Genomic DNA, 12,740 nt, shown 5'->3' on the forward strand with positions numbered 1-12,740 from the left:
AAGCCTACAAACGCTGTAGTGGAGGTTACATAAGATTGTTTTGAAGTTTGAACCACCCTTCATATCTCACCTGAGCGACCCCGATATGAATCACGGAAAACGGGTGAATCAATATCTATTAAAACTGTTGGTATTTGCGACGACTCCACGCATTAATTTAAGCCCACGTGCGATGTAGTTTTGGGGCGTTATTTATTGTGTAATAAACATTTTAATTGTGGTAATAATTCATTCTTCTTTAATTATAATTAAAATAATTCTCGCAATGAGTGTTTGAATTTAAATGATAAATCCCGTTTTGCACGGTCGTTAAACGATTGCGCGCGCGATATAACTGATTTTAAAAGCCATCTACTATACCGGTTGGAATATTCATAGCTGCACTGTAATAACGTTAACAATGTATAACTGTGTCTTATTATATTGTGACAATGACGGTTGCAATGTTTAGTGCGCATAATATACATACTATTGGACTCATGATGCACTGCACCGAAATTCCCTATTAAGTTTTTTTTTTAAAAATAGTAAGAAACGACAAATATCTACGTAGGTTGTATAAATTGCTTTTATATAAAGTATCCCTGAAGGGATTTTGAATGTATTTTATATTGCATGACATGATTCCCCAAACCTATTATTAATGTATCGAAATTCGGTTAAAACATTAAATAATTTTTAAAAAAAACCAGGCAGCTAGCTCTGCTGTATAATAGGTTTCGAGTTTACCTCTTCAGCTTTTTCAGTTGCTACTGTTATATTTAGAATATTTAATTCGAATTCAATGATATACAATAATTTAATCATTGTGTATGAAAAACGACTCAGAGTTGAGGCGGTTATTGAGCCTATATTTCTAAACATATTTTATATTTTGTATTTTTCTTTTAGCTAAATGGAAGATGACACTAATATTTTGAAAATATCATAGTCCATAATTAATAAATAGGTAATAATAATATGCTTACCTAATGGCAAAATGTGTTAAGTCGCCCTATGAGTAATACTTTTGATTTACAATAAAATCACTAAAATACAACTTGTATTTTATTTAAAGTAGAGTTTTTATTAAACAAAAATAAGTTTTGCGCACAAATTCTTATTATTTTGAAAATACATGAAATTTTTTATTTTTTGCCCCCGAAGGGCCTAAAGTTCCAACTTGCTATCAAAAACCACCCTCAAACTGGAAGATTGGAACAGTAAAAATGTTTCGAAAGGTAAGTTATATGCCATAATATATCGTTGCTAGTAGTTGAACATTTTAATAAGTTGTACAAAATTATGTTAATATTATTTTAATAATAAAAGTATTAGATATGCGTTACGTTACAATAACCACAGTGTGTGGATATATACTTGAACTGTCCATTTGATGATGATGCAGATTAAAAAGGGGTTATCAGTGTACGTGAGGAGATTTAAAAAAAGCTTCCTAACAGTCGTCAGGGTTTGACACGTATGTTATTAATTATTATTATTAAAAAGCTTATTTAAAATACAGTAGGTACCTACACAGTTTAACCCGAGATTTGTAGTGAAGATATGATACACCGCAATGATCACTCTGTAACAACTAACAACTAACAGACGCGCTGTGCATATAACATCATATTATTATAATATAGATACACAAAATAGGTTGTCGTATAAATAAATTCGAACACTTACTATGTAGGAGAACAGTTTTAATTGGAAATAATCATTCGGCAGTTTGAATAATGAAGATTAACGATGATAAGCATTTATTACACACAGGGAACACGAGCCGAAAAATAATGACTTCCCATATACATATCTATGAATAGTAGGTTTATGCATAATACATAATATTTCTTAAATGTATATGCTCATCGTCGTCTGTCATCTCAAATAACAATCGTTGTGTTTTCTACTGTGTAGTGTGTTCGTTATTATATAATTAATATAATTAATACATAATATAATATGTATACCTATTATGATTATATGTATATTTATATGTATGTATGTATGTTTACAGTGCACATTCGGGCTCCGTGAAGTTAGGCATGTAACGTGAACATTTTTGTACCAAATTTTATCAAAAATTTGTAAGTTATTTGTAGGTTCATGAAAGCACAAATTGGGAATTTGTAAGTTCAGCCATTTTCAATTATCCACAAAAGCTTAAATCACGGCTAACTTCTGCGAAACTTGGCCGTTTTATCATTTTAAAGTTTTCGACCGAGCCAAAATGTCCAGCGCAATTTGTAAGTATTTGTGAGTAAAATTTAAAACTTGTAGTCATCCCTCCCTTAATTTTCTTTAAATAGAAGTTGGCCGCGATTCATCGAGATTTTTCAACTTTGACTGTGCCAAAATGTCCAGCTCAATTTGTAAGTATTTGTGCTTAATTAAGAGAGGCATGACTTACAAATTTTAAATTTTTTCTTACAAATACTTACAAATTGCACTGGAAATTTTGGCTCGGTCGAAAACCGTGAAATGATAAAACGGCCAAGTTTCGCAGAAGTTAGCCGTGATTTAAGCTTTTGTGGATAATTGAAAACGGCTGAACTTAAAAATTCCCAATTTGTGCTTATATGAACTTACAAGTAACTTACACATTTTTGATAAAATTTGGTACAAAAATATTCACGTTACGTGGCTTACTTCACGGACTTGCACATTTGACTTAAATATTTGCTTATTTGATATAGTTTATAAAAGAATGGGTTTGGCTCTTATGGCTATAGTGATTTCTCGTAATTGACTGGTATTTTACTGATTGTTGGGCGAAGGATTGCTCTGGTAACAGGCATTTATTGGGCATTTCGCTAACGGTTATACCTACCTGTAATAGAGCTCACATAAATTCTAAATTATTTGTCGTATTTAATTCATTTTTTATCTTTTGGGTGATTTAATTTGTTGGGAAAGGATTGTAAGTGCCAGAAAAGCGCTGACTGAGTCGCTTAAAATTGGTGTATTTTTTTCTAATTTACATTTTATCTTTATAGTATATAATATATATTATATATTGGTTATATTATAATTGTATGCATAATAGTATGTGTTTATTTATAATTAATTTGTTTGGAATGTACCGAAATAAATACTTGTTTACGGTAGTAAATATAATCTACATTCTATATATATGTAGGTATATTAGAGTAATTTATTGAGTAATTCTAGTTAATATTGCGTAATATCTTACCATTAATGTGATACCAACAATAAATGTAAATTTAAATAATATTTGTCCCAAAAAACTCGAAATAGTTCTTTTAATGAGGTAACAACCGTTTCAATCTAATTTAAAAAAAAATTTTCCATCACATGTAAATAGTAAACTTCAATTCAAATTTTATTTGATATTATGATTTTGGAAAAATGCAATTTTGAAATCTAAAGCCATTTATTTAAACAATCCCTTATTTATAATTCAAATATTATCTGTGAGTTCTACTTCGATGACTGGTCGACTGTGTGAGCTAATTTCTTACAAACTTGATCCTTATACACAGTTATGTTTTCTGATTTTTAAATTATTTTTATCCAAATTATATTATTTTTATAACAAATGGTCTTTACAATGTTATTAATTTATTACATGAAGTTATTATAAGAAATTTGATAGTAGCACTCCCATTTAAAACCATGCTTTTTATGTGAAACCATTGTATTTTTCTTGTTTAATATGTAGGTAGCTAGTCACTAAGTACTTACAACTAGATGACAGACAAAGTAGGTACACGATTATGGCATGCCATACATGCATGTATAATACATACTTCTATTTTATTACACATGTTTTATGAACCCATTCAATAATTGTTGAATATTTAAATATTATTTTGTACTCCATAACACCATCAAAATGACCATTGAATCAACTTTATTATGACGAGGCTACTCGAATTCATTAAAAAACAAAAAAACACTTGTACAACTATTTTGATGTTTTTATATAATTTTAACTTTATAATACACTTTCACAATATTGCAATGAGGTAAAATTATACATTTTAATTTAATTATATAATATTTGAACCTAATTTTCTAAATATTATCAATTTGTCTCAAATATCGTTTACTTGGCATTGATGTATATTTTTATTTTATATTATAAAATTTATATTGTATAGTGACAACTATACATTATTTATACCTATTTTATATCAGCTACTGTTTTAAGTCTTGCTGGTTTAGTGTGTTTGTATTTAAAGTACAATAGTTTATAAGGCTTTTGTATCTTTTGTCTTTTATTGTGTGTGAGTTTGAAGTTTAACACACACTATACTTGTCTGTGTGTACCTATTTGTGTGAGAACACGATATTTGGTTTTATTGAGTGTATGACTGTACGTTGCAAGTAGAGCAAAAGATTCGTTTAATTAAAAAAGATCTATCCACTAAAGTTCCTCTAATTTTGCCTAGCTTTAACTGTGGAATTATTTAATATTATATTTAAAAAATTTTTGTTTGAACTTGTTTTATGAAATGAATTTATAGATCTTTATTTATACTTCAATGCATTTTGTCTCATATTTATTTACATTTTAAAATTGCATTTCCATGCACTTTTTTAGCATAAACATATTATATTTATATATTTTATGTATTATGCATATTAATATCATGAGCTTACTTAAATAGAGTGTTCCAAATATTATTTTTTAGTGCCTATTCATTTATTATGTACTACCTATTTACATATTTTGTTTTGTAAAACTAAATCAATTAATTTTCTTTATATTTCTAAAAAAAACAATACTTGTAAAATTTCGTACTATTCTTCAGAAGTTGTGAGAAAATTAATACATAGTTAATATTACATAGTGTATTTGAATAAATTATAAATAACTATGATTATGAATTATCTTAAAATCTTGAGATTTAAAAAAAAATATATTTTACAAAACAGTTATTATTTAAATGGTAAATTTGAGTTTATTGTGTATAATGTAATCTGGTTATTGATTTTTAATTAAAGTTAAAAAAATATTTTTTAAATGAATATTCAACATTTGGAATTCATCATAATGTGTTCATACCTATATATTATGTAAACAATAAACGCGATTACTTAAGTTTAGTTTCAGATAATATATATTTTTTATTTAAAATAAACTAAACACATTGCTAGATTTTGCGAAGGTTTGACATCCTAAAAAATTACTAGGAATGAATATTAGAACTTCAATATAAATCCAAATTTCAATGCACCAGAGATTTGCTGATTGGTTTAGCTATATGTTATAGTAGTAATGTAGCATAGGTATACATTTAAAATTTGTGACTATTAATTATTATATATTTTAAACAATTAATACATTGATTAACTTAATAAACAACAAACTTAGGACATTGTTTTCATAGCTCGATTCCCTGTTATATTGCTAGGTAATTATTATTGGGCAAGCACCTTACCATTTTATAGTATCCTTAAAATAAAACCGTGTCTCGAGGGCTTTTGGCAACACTGATTGCGCCTTCGGTGGGTCCTGGCGGCAGCTGCGGCGACCACAGTAGCTTTAGCAGCTTCGAGTCAAGTTGTTGGCACCGCTCATGACTGTGCTTTTTAGTTAGTCCATGCACATTATACCCATCTCTTCTGGCAATTTTCCCAAAAATAGTTATTCTTTAACCATCACTAATAATTTATTTTTTTTTTCAATCAACTTAACACTTTTTATTGGCGCTGTCACGTGTATAATTTTTCTACAATATTAAAAAAAATTCGAAAAGACTGGTGAGTGATATGTAAATATTATTAAATACTTATTTATTTCGCGCCATTGTATGTTATTTATAATTTTAAATTTACTTTACCGTTATAAATATAAGCAAATTGATTTAAAACTACATTTTTGTTTGTTTGAATATACTTATGCTTGGTTTAATGTTAACTGGGCATTTTATTTCGTATTTTGTTAATATTAATACAGTAAACTAGCTCTTATACTTGTGGAGTATGAAAATGATTTGTACACTATTCAAATGCAATCTTTTATGTTATTATTTTATAGTTATTCATTTTATTAAGGTAAATATTATAACGTTTTTAAATCATATATGTTTATCGATGTTTGTTTTTTATAGACTTAAAATTATAATACTGATCATTGTGTGAATAATCTTAAAATACGATGCCATCGCATTGGTTATTCGCACTTTCAATTTTGAATTTAATGAAACATTTTATATCAACCATGTATATGAATGAAATTATAATATTATAGGTGCTTTGAAATATTCAATTTAAAAATGAAATGAAGATTCGTAAATTATGTATATTTCAAACTATTGTATAATTTTATGCATTTACTATTCATATTTAATTGATATTTATTGGTCTATTATCGTATTAAAAATTACATATTTATGTCATCAAATAATTAGAGATATTACTACTTTATTAGTTTCAAACCTGTTGCTTACTGAATACAAGTATTGTTGTAAATACAAAGAAAAAATATGAATTTTATTGTCTTTGTGAAGACTAATAAAACTATAAATGGTTTATTGAAAAGTCACACGCAATAAAATAATCGTTACACTTATGTTTCTCGAGTGAATGTAATAGATTAAATAAATATAAAAAGTACGAAATATATGAATACAAAGGTATTTAATATTATTTTTAAACAAATAAATATCGGAATTTAGTCTTTGACTTTCCCAGAAAAAAAAATAGTTGGAATATATGAAAAATGTATCGTTTTATTTTGCAAAGAAATCTTTTATTTATGTGCTTAAATGTGTAAAATGTACTGGAGACTATAAAATATATTTTTTATGAACGGTATAGAGTTGTTATGACGTATTGTTCAGAGCTTTTGGCCTGCACATGATAAGAAGTATTGTCTAATATATTTTCTTTATTGTGATTCATAGTCTTTCGTATACTTATAAGTTATTGTAAACATTATCCATCGAAGGAACTCCCGGTGGTTTTTGGCATAGTTCCTGAAAAAACTGGAAACTAAAGCTTACCAAAAAGACGTCTTAAAAGACTAATTAAGTTTCTTCATCCTTTGTTTTTTATATTGCACTCTGTTCCGACTGGACAGAGACGGAGAATAAAACTCACTACTCGACAGAAATTAAACATTTCCACAACTTTAATTTCGGAACCAACCGCATTTTACCCACTTATCAGAATTAAATCCTCCCAGGAATTCTGTTGGCTGCCATTTCCGTAGACAAAAAAAAATTAAAATTAAATTAAAAACGTGACGGGCCGTTGTTAAAGAAAAAAATTATTATTGAAAGTTATTATGTGATATTTGAAGTTTAAATGTGTGTTAAAGGCATGGCTAAAAGTCATAAAATGTGTTTTGTCATTGGTAAGTATTATTTTTTGTAACCAGATTTAGTACTTACCTAAAAATTCAAATGATTATGCTATAATATAAAAACATAAGTATTAAATTTCTAAAACACTACAGAAAAATAAAATATTATATGCATTTATGACACTGTTTTTTCCCTAAATTGATGTTATACGAGAGGTCTGGACTTGGACGTTATTAGAGTAGTGTGTATGAAATATATTTTACATAAAAATATGTAAAATATTTTTTAAGTTATGAAAAAAGTTGAATGTTTAAGTGTATAATATTTTATCTTGTTCACTTTGGCGCACACAGAATTCCATTTTTGTTTTTATTTCAAGCACACAGTCAAATATTAGATGTAACAAAATAATAAATAACAGCAGTATAGTAACTTTATGCACCTCCGTGTTACGAGCAATAAATCATTTATTGGCAGAAAAGCAAGTAAAAAGGTAAAATAAATCGAAGTTTGTTTTGTTTTTGTTAAATTTAACAATAACAAAGGGCCAGTTCAACTGTTAAATCATTGTAAACATTCCAGTTGAATATTCAATATATATCATATGCTATATTTAACAAAAAACTCCCATAATATTATTTTGAAGTGTATTGTACTGAGACTGTTGGTTGTATAATGTATTTAACTAGGTACGTGTAGAGGTCATTGCATTTAAAGGGTGTTCCATTAAACTTAAAAAGCTACTTTTTTCTATAAATATTTAATTTGATGTGTTTTTATTTGTTAACCTATTTAAACATTATTATAACACATTTTAAATAATATATTCCTCTATGGATAGATTTACGCGAGTAAGTTATATTGACTTTTAATTTTGAAACTAACTTAAGCTTGATACTTTATTGACTTCATATTAAAGTAGGAAATATTTTTCTTAAAGTTTTGATGTATGTACAATGTACACGTTAATTAATTATAGATATTTTGAAGTTTTGATGAGAGATTAGGTAAATTCAAACATATATATATATATTATTGATTTGTTACATATATACACTCTACTTCTCCTGTCTAAATTCTGATTGATTATTATTATAAGTTAATTATTGCGTTGTGCTTATAGCTGGATATTTTATTTATATTATATTATGTATTGCGTATATTATGTTACTATCGAATTTATCAAAAAAATTTACTTTGAAGCAAAATGTATTAAGTAAAAATATATTTATAGCATACTTACAGTACTTATGCCTATAGTTTGTAATTGTAATTAATATTATTTTTATGTTTGAAAAGAGCCATTAATAAATACGAAAAATTGTATAAAAAGAAGGCCTGTTTTAAAATATAGTTAGTGGCTTACAGTTATTGGATTATTTTATAAATACATATTTCTAAAATAATGTAAGCTTAAAATTTATGTTTTAAGTGTTCGTGTTCCTTGTTACATATTATCAAGAGTTTAGTTCTGGAATTTATTTATGTTTGTGATAATAATTTAACAATTTAAGTATCTCGAATGGAAAGACTATTATTGTATTCTTGTTAATGATAAAATAAATATTTTTTTACCATTTTTCAAAAAGATTAATAAAAAAAAATCGACTTTGGAAAATCGATTAGTATACTATTAACACTACACCATTTATATGAAAATAATATTTTAAGCTCTGTATCAAAGATTAAATACATGAACGAGAATGATTAATTTTTTAAAATACGATTTATAAAACCGATAAAATAATTTAACCTGTCTTATAAAAATAATATTATTTGTGTGATTTTCTAAAACTATAGCTAATATTACAATTTTATGTTTAATAATTGTTTATTCATAAAGTATGACGAGGTTGTATCATTCAGTTTGTGCTCATCGATGAACTTCAAAATATAATACTGCAGAATTAATCTGTTTTAATTAAGTTATATCTCGAGAATTCTATTAATATAATAAAGTGGAAATAGTTTTGGCAAAATAAATTCATTAATTCTTATTCTTTATGCCTGCATTAAAATATATTTTAAAATTGAAGCTTAATTTAGGTTTACACTGTTTTACACTGGTTTACACGGGTTTAATATATATTTAATTCGTTGTGATATCCTTTTTAATCTATTTTTTGAGGGTAGGTATTATTACAGTGACTATAGGAGTAGAATTTTTTTTAAATTTTAATGCATCAATATGATTATGTCCAAGGCCTTGTGTTTTGGTACTTCGGTCGTACAATATTACAAGGTAATTTAGGTGTCTCATTACTGATTAATTAGGACTTTATAATTTAATTTCAACTAGCCATGGCGTGCAGTTTTTATAACTATAGTTGTAATCCTATTTTCTCGTCATAAAAATCCATAGTGTGAAGACGTACTATAATTATTAAACTTTTTAGTTATGCCAAACCATCCACAATTGTTGGATACCGTACCATGTTGATAGGTTTATATGAACTAAACCCGTTGTCGACGTATTATATTTTGAATATTCGATCGTTTGGGATCGGATCGAATCGGATCTGCTGGATCTGCCTGACAGACGGACAGATTTTAATAGATCCTTTTATTTTTAATATCGTTGTTGTCCGCTCAAATTATTATTATTATTATTATTATTATTATCCATCTTGTTTTAGGTGATCCAAAGGCCATTAAAATATTGAACCGAGCAACGAAATAATTGGGCGGTGGCCGCCGCCGCCGATCGCTCCGGTCGTCCTTGTCGTGGACGATGACGTACCAGGACAACTGGTGCACCGGGGCGGACCATCGGGTGGCCAGTGCGTGTGCTGATAGCGTGCGACGAGCGGGAAAACAGCGCAAACAGCAACGACCTCGCCGCCAGGGGCAACGACAGCGGCTGCAGCAACAGCTGAGGCAACAGCGGCGGCAGCGGCAGCAACAGCAGCAACTGCAGCAACTGCAGCAACGGTGAACGATTGGGGGGCCACCGTGCAATGGCGACGCCCCCCGACAGCCCGATCATCGAAGAGGCGACACTAATCGAGCTCGAGGAACAGCTGAACAACACGTCTGCGTTTCCGCACCCTAGGCCCGTCGCCCTAGAGGACCTGTGCCGACAGACCAAGTTCACGAGACAAGAGATCCGCATCATGTACAGGGGATTTAAACAGGTCGGTGGCGATTTCCTATGTTTTTTTTAATTAATCGTCAGTCAATCGTCGGGTAATCGTTTCGTGGCCCTCGTACGTTCGACGACCTACTTGAAATTCCAACTGATTTTTTACCCGATTTATACATATACGGAAAACTCAACTGAAAACGAAATCGTTTTAATAATATATTTTTTTTTTCACGAGTGATGTATAAGATTATTTGATAATTAAAATAATAAATTAGAGTGGAAAAATTCACGTTTTGGGGAAAATGTCAGGCACGGGGTGACACTTTCCGAATTCGCTGTAATTGAGTACTCCATCCCCATCCACCCCCATCCACTCACCAGCACATGATAAAAATCATATGAAAATATATTATTTATTCTCATAGGTTATTATTTGACCATGTGTGCATAATAACAATATTAAAATTTTTAATCACAATGTGAAATTTGGTACAAACGATAAGTGCAATTATTATTTATTTTGCACGTACAATAAGACGTATGTGAGTATTGAAATTTAGATATCCAATGAAGTCGAGCGTATAACAGTTCCAACGAGACGTAGTCCGAGTAGTCTTAAACGTGTCGTATGTTTTGGAATAATTAATACTATATTTTCTTACAATTATTAAAATTATTGTTTGTTATAAATAACGAGCATATTTCCACGTAATTGCAAGTGGGTTTCTTTTTTGCCATAGTTATGATATTTGGTTTTATTTATTTATGATTGTCCTTGAGATCTAACGATAACTCTGCTAACCTTAAAAAGCTTGTTTTATGAGTTATGAAATATTTTTACTTGTATTTGTAAAATATACAATTAACACTGACCATGTTGTATAACGAGTACCTAACCTACTTTTATTCAGTTTGATATTAAATATAATAAAGGTTTAAAGTAGGTTATGCAACTATAACAGTTATAGGTAGTACTGCCTATATACTAGTATTATCCAAAATACCTACTGTTATAATGAAAAATCAAAGTTTTCCATAAAGTATCAATAATATTGTTGGTTTGACTATACCGGCATAATATGAAGAACGAAGGTACTGGGAACAATAACATAACAATATTACGCATAATGTAATCATAGTGTAATCACAATCAAATATTTAATAAACGTGGACGGTTGTTTTTTCTCTGTGCTCAGCTTAATACTAAAAAGTATGTTATATTTGTATCCTTAGTGGAAGACTTTTTTAATGAAATGTTCCACCCGTCACTATTACTATCCCCTAGTAACCAATACACTTATTGCATTATATCTAATGGATATTGTGTCTATATAATATGTTTAGTATTACGATTTTATTGGAGTATATTAAACCAAAAACAATTACAAAACCTAAATGAAAATAAATAATAATGCATCGTATCTTTGTGACATCATGATTTGAGTTACTTTTAACAGGGATATTTATAATTTTAATTAATAATTATTATTTTACGGTACGCGTGATTTTAATTTTACACGGGCTTACTTAACTTGTGTATATAACAATTTTTTTGATGATGTTCTTTTGAAAGCAGAAGTGGCCGACTAATCTCGAACATCATTGGACGACGTGTCGGTTCATTAATACGCTTAATTAGCGGTCATGACAGTTACTTTTATACTGTTTCACTATGCGAGTGTTTAGTACTAATGATGTTTAATCAAGTAGCTGTACGTCGTTCATTTTCACTTTTAAGTGCATAGGGTGTTGTTGGTAGGAAGGGAGACGGTACTGCCCTCGTCATTTTTCACTGGTAGGTGTTAAGTCGTGGTATTCACATGGGAAAACTATGATGTTACAAATGTCTGCGTTATTTTCTGTCAAAAGAACCTATAGATTCCCATTCTCATTTTGTGTTGTACTGTTTAGTTCGTTCTTTCAAAAGGAAAAAAAGAAAACGAGAAAAAGAGTAACTGTGTGGAAAATAATGTAACATTTTTAACGAGAGAAAAAAGATATTGCCGACTGAAAATGACTCCGAGTCGGGTAATTAACATTTTAATGCTCGAAAAATCTCATTCGACAGAATTTTAGGTTCTTAGACAGTGGCAAAATAAAATGAAACAGTTGTAATAGCTTATTATACTATTTTTTGGTGATTATTATTAGTTTAACAACTTTAAATATGTACCAAATGCTCTTAGTTTGTCTTTCTAAAATTGATAAGAATTATTCTTAGGATTTAAACTTTATTTAATAGTATTTTGGATTGGTTATGTTTTGAATATACACTTATATACATTTTAAATGATTTTATTTCCAATTATTTGATATAGTTCAGTTTAAATTAAATTTAGTTAATATTAAACATAAATTAGTCAGATTTAATTTAATCAGAGCTTTATATTTCA

General features: G+C 28.6%; 1 protein-coding gene across 1 annotated transcript in view; it reads left to right on the forward strand.

Moving 5' to 3' along the window:
• The first annotated feature begins 5,474 nt into the window (after positions 1-5,474).
• The window catches only part of LOC111039360 (Kv channel-interacting protein 4), a 43,656-nt gene continuing 36,390 nt past the window's right edge, over positions 5,475-12,740 (forward strand). The window contains exons 1-2 of the mRNA XM_022322849.1: positions 5,475-5,715; positions 9,899-10,396. Coding sequence (XP_022178541.1) covers positions 10,220-10,396 — 177 coding nt within the window. The 5' untranslated portion in view covers positions 5,475-5,715; positions 9,899-10,219. The remainder of the gene's footprint in view (positions 5,716-9,898; positions 10,397-12,740) is intronic.

Source organism: Myzus persicae, unplaced genomic scaffold, assembly GCF_001856785.1.
Source record: "Myzus persicae strain clone G006 unplaced genomic scaffold, MPER_G0061.0, whole genome shotgun sequence".
NCBI lineage: Eukaryota > Metazoa > Arthropoda > Insecta > Hemiptera > Aphididae > Myzus > Myzus persicae.